Consider the following 10,656-nt stretch of genomic DNA (forward strand, 5'->3'; position numbering starts at 1 on the left):
CTGGGACTTCAGGGTTGTGTTCAACCCTGGTGATGCAGGGTGTGCCCCATCCCTAACTATGGGGAAAGGGTGGTGGGAGCTGGTCAGGGATGGGACAGGATGCCCCCAACACCCCTGCCACCCTCAGGATGGGGAGCTGCTGGAGGAAAGCAGCCACCTGAGCTTCGTATATGAGGACAACGAGTGCTCGCTGGTGGTGCTGGGTGCTGCTGAACCTGACAGTGGTGTCTACACCTGCACGGCCAAGAACCTGGCTGGGGAGGTCTCCTGCAAGGCAGAGCTGGTGGTGCAGGCAGGTACGACTGACTGGCCCCCCAGCCCTTGGGGATAGAGCCTGGGTGCCTGGCTTGCCCCATGCCAGCGCCTTTCCTTCCCCCAGTCCAGCCCAGTACTGATGCTGCCATGGAGGAGGATGCACTGCACAAGGCACAACGCCTGACTGACTACTACGATGTGCACGAGGAGATTGGAAGGTATGTGTCTGCTGGCATGAGGGGGCACCCCAGAAACCACAGGGACAGGGTTGCTGAAGCTAGGCTGCACCTTGGGGCTCCAACATGGGGAACTGAGCCCCATAGTACCCCACATCCTGGTGTGCTGGGGCTGCTCTCAGGTGTCAATGGATACTCCAGTGCCAGCTTAGGGTGGGGAGCTGAGGTAGCCAGAAAAAAGCCAGGCTTGGGGTCTCTCCATGGATAGTCATGGAGAGCTGTGGGCAGCTCCCTGCAGAGTGAGTGCCTGCACCAGCTGCTCAGGGAAGAGTGGGTGTCTCTTGCTTGCCCACCTTCTTATCCTCCCTTGCCCACCTTCTTATCCTCCCTTGCCCACCTTCTTATCCTCCCTACTGCTGCATTGCAGGGGGGCTTTCTCCTATCTGCGGAGGGTGACAGAGAAGAGCAGCCGGTTGGACTTTGCCGCCAAGTTCATCCCTGGGAGGACCAAGGCCAAGCAGTCAGCGCGGCGGGAGCTGCACATTCTCTCGCAGCTGGACCACGAGCGCATCGTCTTCTTCCATGATGCCTTTGAGAAGAAGAATGCAGTCATAATAGTCATGGAGCTGTATCCTCCAGGCACTGCCCCAGGAGTGTGCTGCACAGGGGATGAGAGGTGGCTTTTGGGGGAATGGGTGGGCAGAATGGGTGCAGAGGAACTGGATGCAGGGCACAATTGAGCATGGAATTTCTGTGCTCCTTGACTGGGACCCAGTTGTGCTGAGGAAGAGCTGCTGGACAGGATGGTGAGGAAGCCCTCGGTCTGTGAGTCAGAGGTGAGTAAATGCTGTGGGGGCAAAGTGATGGAGAAGGGAGGGATTCTGGGGACACTGGGATCTGTTCCAGCCTAGAGATATGCAATGTTCATTGTATCAGGTTACTAAGGGGGCTACAGCCCACACCCTCCTCTGTGCAGGGCTAGTGTGGGGCTGACCCATGCTCAGAGTGCTCATCCTCCCCAGTCCTTCTCTTGCAGGTTCGGTCCTACATGCGGCAGGTCCTGGAAGGGATCTGCTACCTGCACCAGCACAGCATCCTGCACCTGGATATCAAAGTGAGTGTAGGCCTTTATAGACCCCTCCTGCCCCGTGCCCTGAGGGAAGGGCTCCTGGTGCACTGTCAGGGGCTTGGTCCTGCTGACAGGGAACATTCCTGTATATAGTTGGGAGGCATTGCCCCCAGTGCCAAGAGCACCAGGGAAAGCCCCTGCATCCTGCCAAGCTCCACTCTGCTCTGCACTGTCCTGTAGCCAGAAAACCTCCTGATGGCAGATTTGAGCAGCGAGCAGGTCCGGATCTGCGACTTCGGCAATGCACAGGAACTGACGCCTGAGGAGCCACAGTACTGCAAGTATGGCACCCCCGAGTTCGTGGGCCCTGAGATCGTCAACCAGACCCCTGTCTCCAGTGTCACTGACATCTGGTAAGGGTGGCCCTGGGGTGGTTGGTAGGCTCCCTGCTATGTCAGCAGGGGCTGCACCACAGAGGGCTCATGATGTGCAATAACTGTTCTTTCCACAGGCCTGTGGGGGTCATTGCATACCTCTGGTAAGTGCCCTGGTGGGCCCTCATGGGAGGGACACCCTTCCCATACCCTCACCAGTTCCAGAGCTGAGGATGTGATCATGCACATGAGTCCTTGCAGACTCAGCCTCCTCCCCAGCTGCTCCTGCCTCTGCTCTCCCCTTGGCACCAGGGCTGGGGTGTGAGGTCCTGTCCTCAGTCTCCTGTACTTCTCATGCTGTTCCCATGTCCCCACGGCCCAATGACAGTATCTCCTCCTCGGCAGCCTGACGGGGATCTCCCCTTTTGTGGGAGAGAACGACAAGACAACGCTGATGAACATCCGCAACTACAATGTGGCCTTTGAGGAGAGGATGTTCCAGGGGCTCACCCGGGAAGCCAAGGGCTTCGTCATCAAAGTGCTGGTCAACGACAGGCTGTGAGTGCTGCAGAGTCCTCTTTCCCCATCCCCTGCCCCTCCAGCATGAGCCTTGTGCTCGAGGGAAGGTGGGGATCCCTGTGCATCGGGATGCCCAAGGGCAAGCTGGCTGCACAGCCCTGCCTGGGTGCAGTACGGGCAACCAGACCCTCTTGCCCTTACCCCTCTGGCCAAAGCCCCTAAGCCTGGATGGTTCTCACCCAGTGATGTTGGTTCACAGGAGACCCAATGCAGAGCAGACCCTGGAGCATCCCTGGTTTAAGGTGAGTTTGGGCAGGGACTAGCGCCAAGCGGCCATGGGGTTCCCTGAGCCTGCTGCAGGCTCCATGGGACACCGCTGTCCTCTCACCCCACAGACGCTGGCCAAGGGGAAGGTCATCAGCACCGACCACCTCAAGCTCTTCCTCTCCCGTCGGAAATGGCAGGTGAAGGCAGGGTCTGGGGAGCAAGGGAGCGGGCAGGGCTGTGTGCTGGGCAGGATGGGGTGATGTGCACCGGCAGGATCATGCCATGCCATGCCATGCACCTGGGCTTGATCCAGCCCTCTCTGCTGGCTGCAGCGCTCACAGATCAGCTACAAGTGCAACATGGTGCTGCGGCCGATCCCAGAGCTGCTCGAGGACACGTCCAACCACCTCTCCATCGCTGTGCCCCGGCACCTCAAGGAGTCACCAGCGCTGTCATCCTCCTCAGACTCAGATGACCTGGATGAGCTGCCCTTCATTCCCATGCCACACCAGGTGGAGTTCTCTGGCTCCCGCATGTCGCTCAATGAGATACCCACGGATGATGAGACCATTGGGCCATCCGAGGGGCTGCAGCCGGAGGGGGAGGTCTCCGCCATGGAGTGGCAGAGCCAGGGCACAGGGAAGCCTGGAGTGTTCCTGGGGAAGCGGCCGAGGGGTGCTGGGCCACGGCGACCAAGTGCAGAGGTGGAGGCGCCTGGCTCCTCTGATGAAGAAGCCCCTGAAGCCCAGAAGAGGCCCGAGTACCCTCGCAAAGCCATGAGGAAGGGTTCCAGTCTGGAGTCCCCAGGGAGTGCCCGTCGGGGAGAGCTGAAGAGAGGCGGATCTGCCGATAGCGCCCTACTGCTCCAACAGTCCCCTGGGACCGAGGAAGGGGCTGGAGTGGTGCGGGATTCCCGCCGGGCCCTGGCCAAGGCAGCCTCCATGGAGCTGCCTCGCCGGAAGGTGACCTGGGGGGAGGACGATCATGCCCAGCGCCTAGAGCTGATGCGCCAGCGGCTGCTGCGGGGCAGCTCTGGGGACAGCAAGGTCAGTGGCCTGCGGGGTCCCCTCCTGGAGACCCTGGGGGTTGGTCCTGACAAAAAAGTCCCGCGGCCAGGCCGATTGGAGGCACCAGCAGTGCCAAGGCTGGTGCGGGCAGCCTCCAGTGAGGCCACCTCACCGCGCCTCCTCCCCTCTGAGTTCCGGCTGCAGAAGAGCAGCTCTTTCAGCCACGGGGATGCCGAGCCTGTCGTCCGGCACCGACGCTCTGGTGCACCCCTGGAGATCCCAGTGGCCTGCCTAGAGGCCCAGCAGCTCAAGGAGTCCCCCTCACTCTCGGCCCTCTCTGATGCTCGGCCCACAGTGACATCAGACACTCCAAGCCCGCCAACACCCCCCGCAGCAGAGACCACTGTCCCCCAGGCTCGCCCTGCCAAGGCCGGCTCTGGAAGGAGACACATTCCTGAGGAACACAGCCAGCCTGGGGCCAGCATGGCTGCTACCACCACGGGGAAGAAGCCCATGGACAGGGAGCAGGAGAAGTCATCCACAAAGGCTGTTGGACCCAGTGGGGAGGGGGCTGCCAGGACAGGAGCACCCATCCCACCACAGACCCCTGCCCCTGGCCCCCAAACCCACATAAAGTCTTCCTACGCCAAGATGATGCAAGCCATGGGAGCCACGCAAATTGGGGAACCGGCCACTGAGGAGCCCCCACCAACCACCAAGGAACCCCCACCAACCATCAAGGAGACTCCATCAACCATCAAGGAGACCCCACCAGCCAGCCCTGCAAAGCCGCCTACACCAGCACCGATATTGAGGAGGGAGGTGAAGCCCACCAGCTCCTCCAGCTCCCTGATCATCCAGGACATCGACTCGGAGGAGGTCTTCGAGGCCAAATTCAAGAGGGGCCGGGAATCATCCCTCACCCGGGGTCTAAAGCTCCTCACCCGTTCCCGCTCTGAGGACCGGCACCTGGCCAGCCCCCCAGTCTCTGATGAGGGCATCTACCGTCCCACACCAGCTGGTGTGCCCCTGGAACTGCGGAGGGACCGGCCTATCGGGCTGGCAGCCAAGTCCAAGTCAGTGCAGGACCTGCATGAGGTGGAGAAGGATAGGGGCTTCTTCCGGAGGATGTCCATTCTCCTCAAGCGGACCCCACCTGCTGAGAGGAAGAAGAGCGTGGGGGAGGATGGAGGCAGTGAGACCCCATCCAGTGGGCGCCGCTTCTCTTGGAGCATGGCCATGGCCAGTTCCAAGGAGCGGAGGGACTCAGAGAGCCTCAAGTCAGAGTTGGGGGGTGGTGGGGAGAGTGAGTCACCAGTGGTGGCTGTGCGGAGGAAGATCAGTGCCACAGTGGAGCGGGTCTCCGCGCGGCTGCGCAGCGTGTCAGATGAGCGGCCAGAGGGCGAGGGGCCCCAGGAGCTCCGTCGAACCAGCTCTGAGGGCGAGAGCTTGAGACCAGGGCCTCCCCCAGCACCCGCACCCTCCTCTGAGTCCCTGCGCTCCGAGGGCAGCACGGTCTCCTCTGCCTCCACCAAAGGTGAGTGATGAGGGGGGATCCTATGGGAGGCTCCTGCTGGTGACCCATGGCCCAGTCACTGTGGGCATGGCAGTCATGTCTGCCATGGCTTGGCCCCTGTCTCAGCTGCCCTGGGTGCCCACAGGTGGGGGTGACAGCCAGAAGAGGTCCCGCTGGGAGCGGTGGGGGCTCTCCCGGGGCAAGAAGGAGAAGATGGCCTCACAGCCCAGCATCCCCTCCAGCCTTCTGCAGGAGGAGGCACTTGCCGCTGGCCGGCCACACGTACCCAGTGAATCAGGTAGGTGGAGCCTCAGGATGGGATGGTGGGTGCCTATCCCTGTCCCAGCCTAATCTACCACTCTGTTTTCCAGACTTCCCCCCCATTTTCCACATCAAACTGAAGGACCAGGTGCTGCTGGAGGGCGAGGCGCTGACCCTCTGCTGCCTGCCTGCTGGCAGCCCAACCCCCCGGATCCTGTGGATGAAAGGTGGGGGCTGCCTGCATTGTCTCAGCGGGTGGACTCTAGGGGGGCACTGTATCATCTCTCTTGTCTGCTTCCCCACAGACAAGAAGTCCCTGCAGCCGGACAGTGCGCTGAACGTTGTCTCCTGCAAGGACGGACGGCAGATGCTCACCGTCACCAAGGTCTCCAGGAAGGACGCAGGGCTGTACGAGTGTGCAGCCGCCAACATATTGGGCACGGCCATCAGCTCCTGCACAGTGGCTGTGGCACGTAAGGAGGCTGGGGGGACCTCGGGAGACAGAGGTGCTGCCCCATGGGGAAAGAGCACAAGCCAGGCAGACACCTCAGGGCTGGGGACCGGTCGAAGCAGGTCGCTTAAGTTCTGTTCTCCACATCTGCACGAGACTGGGGCTTTTTGAGAGGGGACAGGCTGGTTTTGCATGAGCACTTCTGGCATCTCTGAACCCATGTGCTGTTTGTCCTCACATCACAGCAGCTTCTGCCCTGCCCTGGCCAGGCACCCAGCCCACCCTGTCTGTCCCCTTGCAGGGCTCCCTGGGCGGCCAGGCACTCCAGAGATCCCCCAGAAGTACAAGAACACAGTGCTGGTACTGTGGAAGCCCGCGGAGAGCAAAGCCCCCTGCACCTACACGCTGGAGCGCAGGCTGGATGGTACGCAGCACTCACCGCCTCTCATCTCCTAGGAGCCACAGCCAGGAAGATGGGCTCACAGGGGGACACCTAGACAGGACAAAAGTGCCCAATGTCTTGGCTGTCCGCTGTGGCTTGATGGCATCAAGGATGGGGGACTGTGGGCTGCCTCTGTCTCTGGTCTGTTCTGGCCTCATCTTATTCCTGCTCTGGCAGGGGAGCATGCGTGGAAGATTGTCAGCACCAGCATTGTGGACTGCTACTTCAATGTGACAGACCTGCCCCCTGGGAGCACTGCCAGGTTTCGGGTGGCCTGTGTCAACAAGGCCGGGCAGGGACCCTACAGCACCCCCTCAGCAAAGGTGCATCTCGAGGCGGCAGGTGAGTGAACCCTGTCTCATGGGGCACAGGGCAGCTGTGGGGCCTCTGGGATGCTTTGGGGGTACCTCGACTCCCAGGACATCTTCCCCCTCAGTGCTTTAGAAAATTAGGCGCCTCTTACACCCCACTCCTGGCTTACCCCCACCTGGCTCATACCTCCCTTTGCTCCCTCAGATGCCCGAGTTGCTCCAGTCAAGGATGTTGCTGTCCCTGTCCCCGTCCCTGCTCCTGAGAAGGTGGTTTCCAGCCAGTCAATCCAGACACCTGTGGAGCAGCAGGAGCCACTGACAGCAGGGACTCCCCCCACCACACCACCACGCAAGCACAAGGGAGTGGTACAGAAGGCAGCTGGGGCTGCACAGGCGGGTGTCCCCCCAGAGGTCTCCCCATCCTCTGCTCCCCATGAGGAGGGTCATCCGCCAGACCCTGAGCTTCCACCTAACATCACTGTCTGTGTTCCCCCTGAACTGATGTTCACCCCTCCTCAGACTGTTGCCTCTCCCCACACAGACACCCCCATCCAGGGGTCCCCTGAACCCCCCACGGACACTTCCCCCCTGTCCCAGGCTCTGTCACCTTCCAAGTCCCCCCCTGCTTCCCCAGTGTCAACCACCCACAGTCCAGCCCCTACACCATCTCCCACGCCCAACACTGCACCTGCACGGAAGATGCCTCCCTACATGGTCACCTCCTTTGTCTCCATGCCCCCCTCATCACCCCCTATGCCAGAGCCCACCACCACCACCACCCCATCCTCCAAGGAGCCCCCAGCTGAGAGTGGGGTCCCAGGGGCAAAAGATGGCACAGCGCTGCGGCAGGGTGTCCCCCAGAAGCCATACACCTTCTTGGATGAGAAGGCAAGGTGAGTAGCCATGGAATGGGATGCTCTGTCAGGGGTGTTCTGCCCCCAGCACTCCACACCAGAGATGCTGAGTGCTACCTTATGCCGCAGGGGCCGTTTCGGGGTGATTCGGCTGTGCAAGGAGAATGCCACAGGGAAGCACTTCATGGCCAAGATCGTGCCCTATGAGGCAGAGCGGAAACAGAGTGTGCTGCAGGAGTACGAAGTCCTCAAGGCACTGCACCATGAGCGCATCATGGCCCTGCATGAGGCATACATCACCCCTCGCTACCTGGTGCTCATCTGTGAGAACTGTGCCGGCAAGGAGATCCTCTACAGCATCGTGGACAGGTACAGGTGGGCGCGGGCCTGCTGGGGGCAGTTGCTAGTACAGGACTGCCCACTGATGCCACTTGCCCCCAGGTTTCGCTACTCAGAGGATGACGTGGTGAGCTACATACTACAGCTCCTACAGGGCCTCGAGTACCTGCATGGCCGCCGCATCGTGCACCTCGACATCAAGCCAGACAACATCATCGTCTCGGGCACGAATGCCCTCAAGATCATTGATTTCGGCAGTGCCCAGACCTACAATCCCCTTGTGCTGCGGCAGCTGGGGCGACGTGCTGGCACCCTGGAGTACATGTGTGAGTGGGGCACCAGGGGTGTGGTGGCAGGGGGGTGGGGATGAGGAGAGGGAAGGAACTGGAGCATGCTTGTTCCCAAAAGTGTGCATGTATGCCCATGGACTGGGGAGCTTGGGAATTGGGAGGAACTGTGTTCTTGGGGGAGCTGGGGGCTCTGTGAGAGCTGCTAGGGTCAGTGGAAGAATTTGGGAGCTGTGGGGCAGTTGGGGTCCCTTTGGAGGTGCTGGGCTCTGTTAGAGTATTGGGATGTCAGAGTAGGGTGAGTGTCAGGGAGGGGTGCTGGAGGGTGCAGTAGTGGGGTGCTGTGGCTGCTGTGGCTGCTTGGCTGCTGTGGGTGTTGGGCATACTGCATGTGGGTGCTGTGGATGCTGGGGATATGGCAACTTCTGTAGGTGCTGAGGATACTGGGGATGCTGTGGGTGCTGGGGCTACTGCAGGTTCTGGAGGTGCTGGGAGTGGTATGGATGCTGGGGCTGGTGTCTCAGTGTGTATGACAGACCTGCTTCCCTGCCTACAGCGCCAGAGGTGGTGAAGGGGGACCCGGTGGGCTCCGCAGCAGACGTCTGGGGTGTTGGAGTCCTCACTTACATCATGTAAGAGAAGGGGCCGGGGGATGAGCACCTTGAAGTGTAAGTCAGCCTCATTCAGGGCTTGGTGTCATGGGGGACACCAAGCTGATTGTGGGCTGAGGGATGCTGTAGCCCAACAGACCCTTCTCAGCTAGACATGGGGATGGAGACACTCTGGGCAGCTGTGGCTGTCCCAAACCAGGGAAGGGGAAGGGAGGGTTATGTGCAAGGGGACCTCTCACTACTGTTCCCCAGCCCATGCCACCCCCTCCACCATCACAGGCTCAGTGGGCGGTCACCATTCTTCGAACTGGACCCCATCGAGACGGAGAACCGCATACTGGCAGGGCGCTTTGATGCCTTCAGGCTGTACCCAAATGTCTCACAGACTGCTGCCCTCTTTATCCGCAAGGTCCTCACTGTCCACCCCTGGTGAGTGCCTGGCCCAGCCGGGGAGGGTATGTGGCCCCACACTGTGCCTCTGACCAAGCTAGCTCCCTGTCACATGGGATCCCTCCAGACATCATCAGTGGGACCCTGGGGTCCAGCCCTGCTTCTGGAGAGATCTGGGATCTCCTAAGCCCGGGGCTCTGGAGTCCATTCCTGCTCTTGGCAGTGGATGTCTGTCCCTGCTGGGATCCCTGAGTCTTGCAGGGCAGGGGCAGTGGCTGGGTTTGGGGGGTGGAGCATGAGTGGGCACCTTGAAGTTCCTGACGCAGAGCTGGCTCTGCCCCAGGAGCCGCCCCACGGTGAAGGACTGCTTTGCCAATGCCTGGCTTCAGGATGCCTACCTGATGAAGCTGCGTCGCCAGACCCTGACCTTCACCACCAACCACCTCAAGGAATTTCTGGTGGATCACCAGCGGCGCCGTGGTGAGGCTGTCACCAAGCACAAGGTCTTACTCCGCTCCTACCAGGGCGGACAGCCACCAGGGCCACAGTAGCTGGTGCCTTGGCCACGGCCATGAGGGGCCGAGGAGCCAGAGGAACATTCCATGGGCCGCAGTACAGGGCGGCTGAGGAGGAGCCGGGACGCGCTGGGATGAGTCCATGGACCTCATGTGCTGCTGCCAGGGACAGTGGTGACCAGCATCATTTTGGCAGTGCCGATGGAGAGGAGGTGCTGCCCCAGCCAGACCAGCAGTAGGGTCCGGCAGTAGAGAGGTGGTTGGAAGCCTTGCTGCAAGGAACAGAGAATGTGGCAGAGGGTCGGGAGAAGAATGGGATGCAGACAGTGGGGCAAGGGAAGCCCCAGGTGGGAGGGGGAGAGCTGCCAGCATGTCAGCCAGCCCTGGTCATGCGGGTCCCATCAGCCGTGTGCCTTACACCGCAGCCTGCAGCTGCCCCTGGCCACGGTGTGCGGGTCCCTGTGCTCCCCCTGGTTTGCACACCAGCACCCAAGGACTGAGATTACTCCTGTGGTTCCTGCAGAGAGGGGCCTGCTCACGTCTCCCTGCCAGCCTGCACAGCTCCAGTCCTTACAGCTGGGAGTGGGGGCTGCCAGCCCCCCACCTTCTACTTTTCCCAGCCCTGGTCCTGGCAAGTAGGTTTGTGGCCCCAGGACCGATGCCGGTGCCTTCCCCGGGGCTGTCAGCTGTGCCCCATGCCAGGGTGGGGGACTGGCAGGCACCCCCTCTTCGCAGGGGGGCACCCAGGTGCCACGCACACCTCCTGCGTCTGCTCAGGCCCATGCTGCTCGTGCTCTGCCTGCCCAGCTCCAGACCTTGCCCTGTGCCCCACTGCCAGCCTGCCCACCTATCCCCAGACTCTTCACCCCTCCCATCTGATCCTGAGTGCCTTGCCGAGCCCTGTGTCCCCTCCTCACCCCTCCCCAGCTGGTGGCAAGATGCTCCAGCATGGCCTGGGTGCTCTGAGCAGGTGGACGGGGGCAGTGGTTGGGCACTCCCCTTCCAGATGCTG

General features: G+C 61.4%; 1 protein-coding gene across 4 annotated transcripts in view; it reads left to right on the forward strand.

The window, feature by feature from the left end:
* The window catches only part of SPEG (striated muscle enriched protein kinase), a 39,100-nt gene that overhangs the window by 28,281 nt on the left and 163 nt on the right, over window positions 1-10,656 (forward strand). For all 4 annotated transcript variants that reach the window (XM_051787905.1, XM_051787906.1, XM_051787907.1 and 1 more), the window contains 22 exons: window positions 128-296; window positions 380-473; window positions 859-1,059; window positions 1,207-1,267; window positions 1,468-1,545; window positions 1,741-1,913; window positions 2,012-2,038; window positions 2,280-2,432; window positions 2,653-2,695; window positions 2,789-2,857; window positions 2,993-5,204; window positions 5,329-5,481; window positions 5,555-5,671; window positions 5,750-5,917; window positions 6,197-6,319; window positions 6,515-6,679; window positions 6,854-7,541; window positions 7,632-7,871; window positions 7,944-8,167; window positions 8,685-8,760; window positions 9,019-9,168; window positions 9,473-10,656. The exon at window positions 9,473-10,656 is cut by the window's right edge and continues 163 nt beyond it. In XM_051787905.1, the coding sequence (XP_051643865.1) occupies window positions 128-296; window positions 380-473; window positions 859-1,059; window positions 1,207-1,267; window positions 1,468-1,545; window positions 1,741-1,913; window positions 2,012-2,038; window positions 2,280-2,432; window positions 2,653-2,695; window positions 2,789-2,857; window positions 2,993-5,204; window positions 5,329-5,481; window positions 5,555-5,671; window positions 5,750-5,917; window positions 6,197-6,319; window positions 6,515-6,679; window positions 6,854-7,541; window positions 7,632-7,871; window positions 7,944-8,167; window positions 8,685-8,760; window positions 9,019-9,168; window positions 9,473-9,680 (5,592 nt within the window). In that variant the 3' untranslated portion in view covers window positions 9,681-10,656. The remainder of the gene's footprint in view (window positions 1-127; window positions 297-379; window positions 474-858; window positions 1,060-1,206; window positions 1,268-1,467; window positions 1,546-1,740; window positions 1,914-2,011; window positions 2,039-2,279; window positions 2,433-2,652; window positions 2,696-2,788; window positions 2,858-2,992; window positions 5,205-5,328; window positions 5,482-5,554; window positions 5,672-5,749; window positions 5,918-6,196; window positions 6,320-6,514; window positions 6,680-6,853; window positions 7,542-7,631; window positions 7,872-7,943; window positions 8,168-8,684; window positions 8,761-9,018; window positions 9,169-9,472) is intronic.

This window comes from Manacus candei, unplaced genomic scaffold, assembly GCF_025592945.1.
Source record: "Manacus candei isolate 608988 ecotype Guabito, Panama unplaced genomic scaffold, ASM2559294v1 h1tg000023l, whole genome shotgun sequence".
Lineage (NCBI taxonomy): Eukaryota > Metazoa > Chordata > Aves > Passeriformes > Pipridae > Manacus > Manacus candei.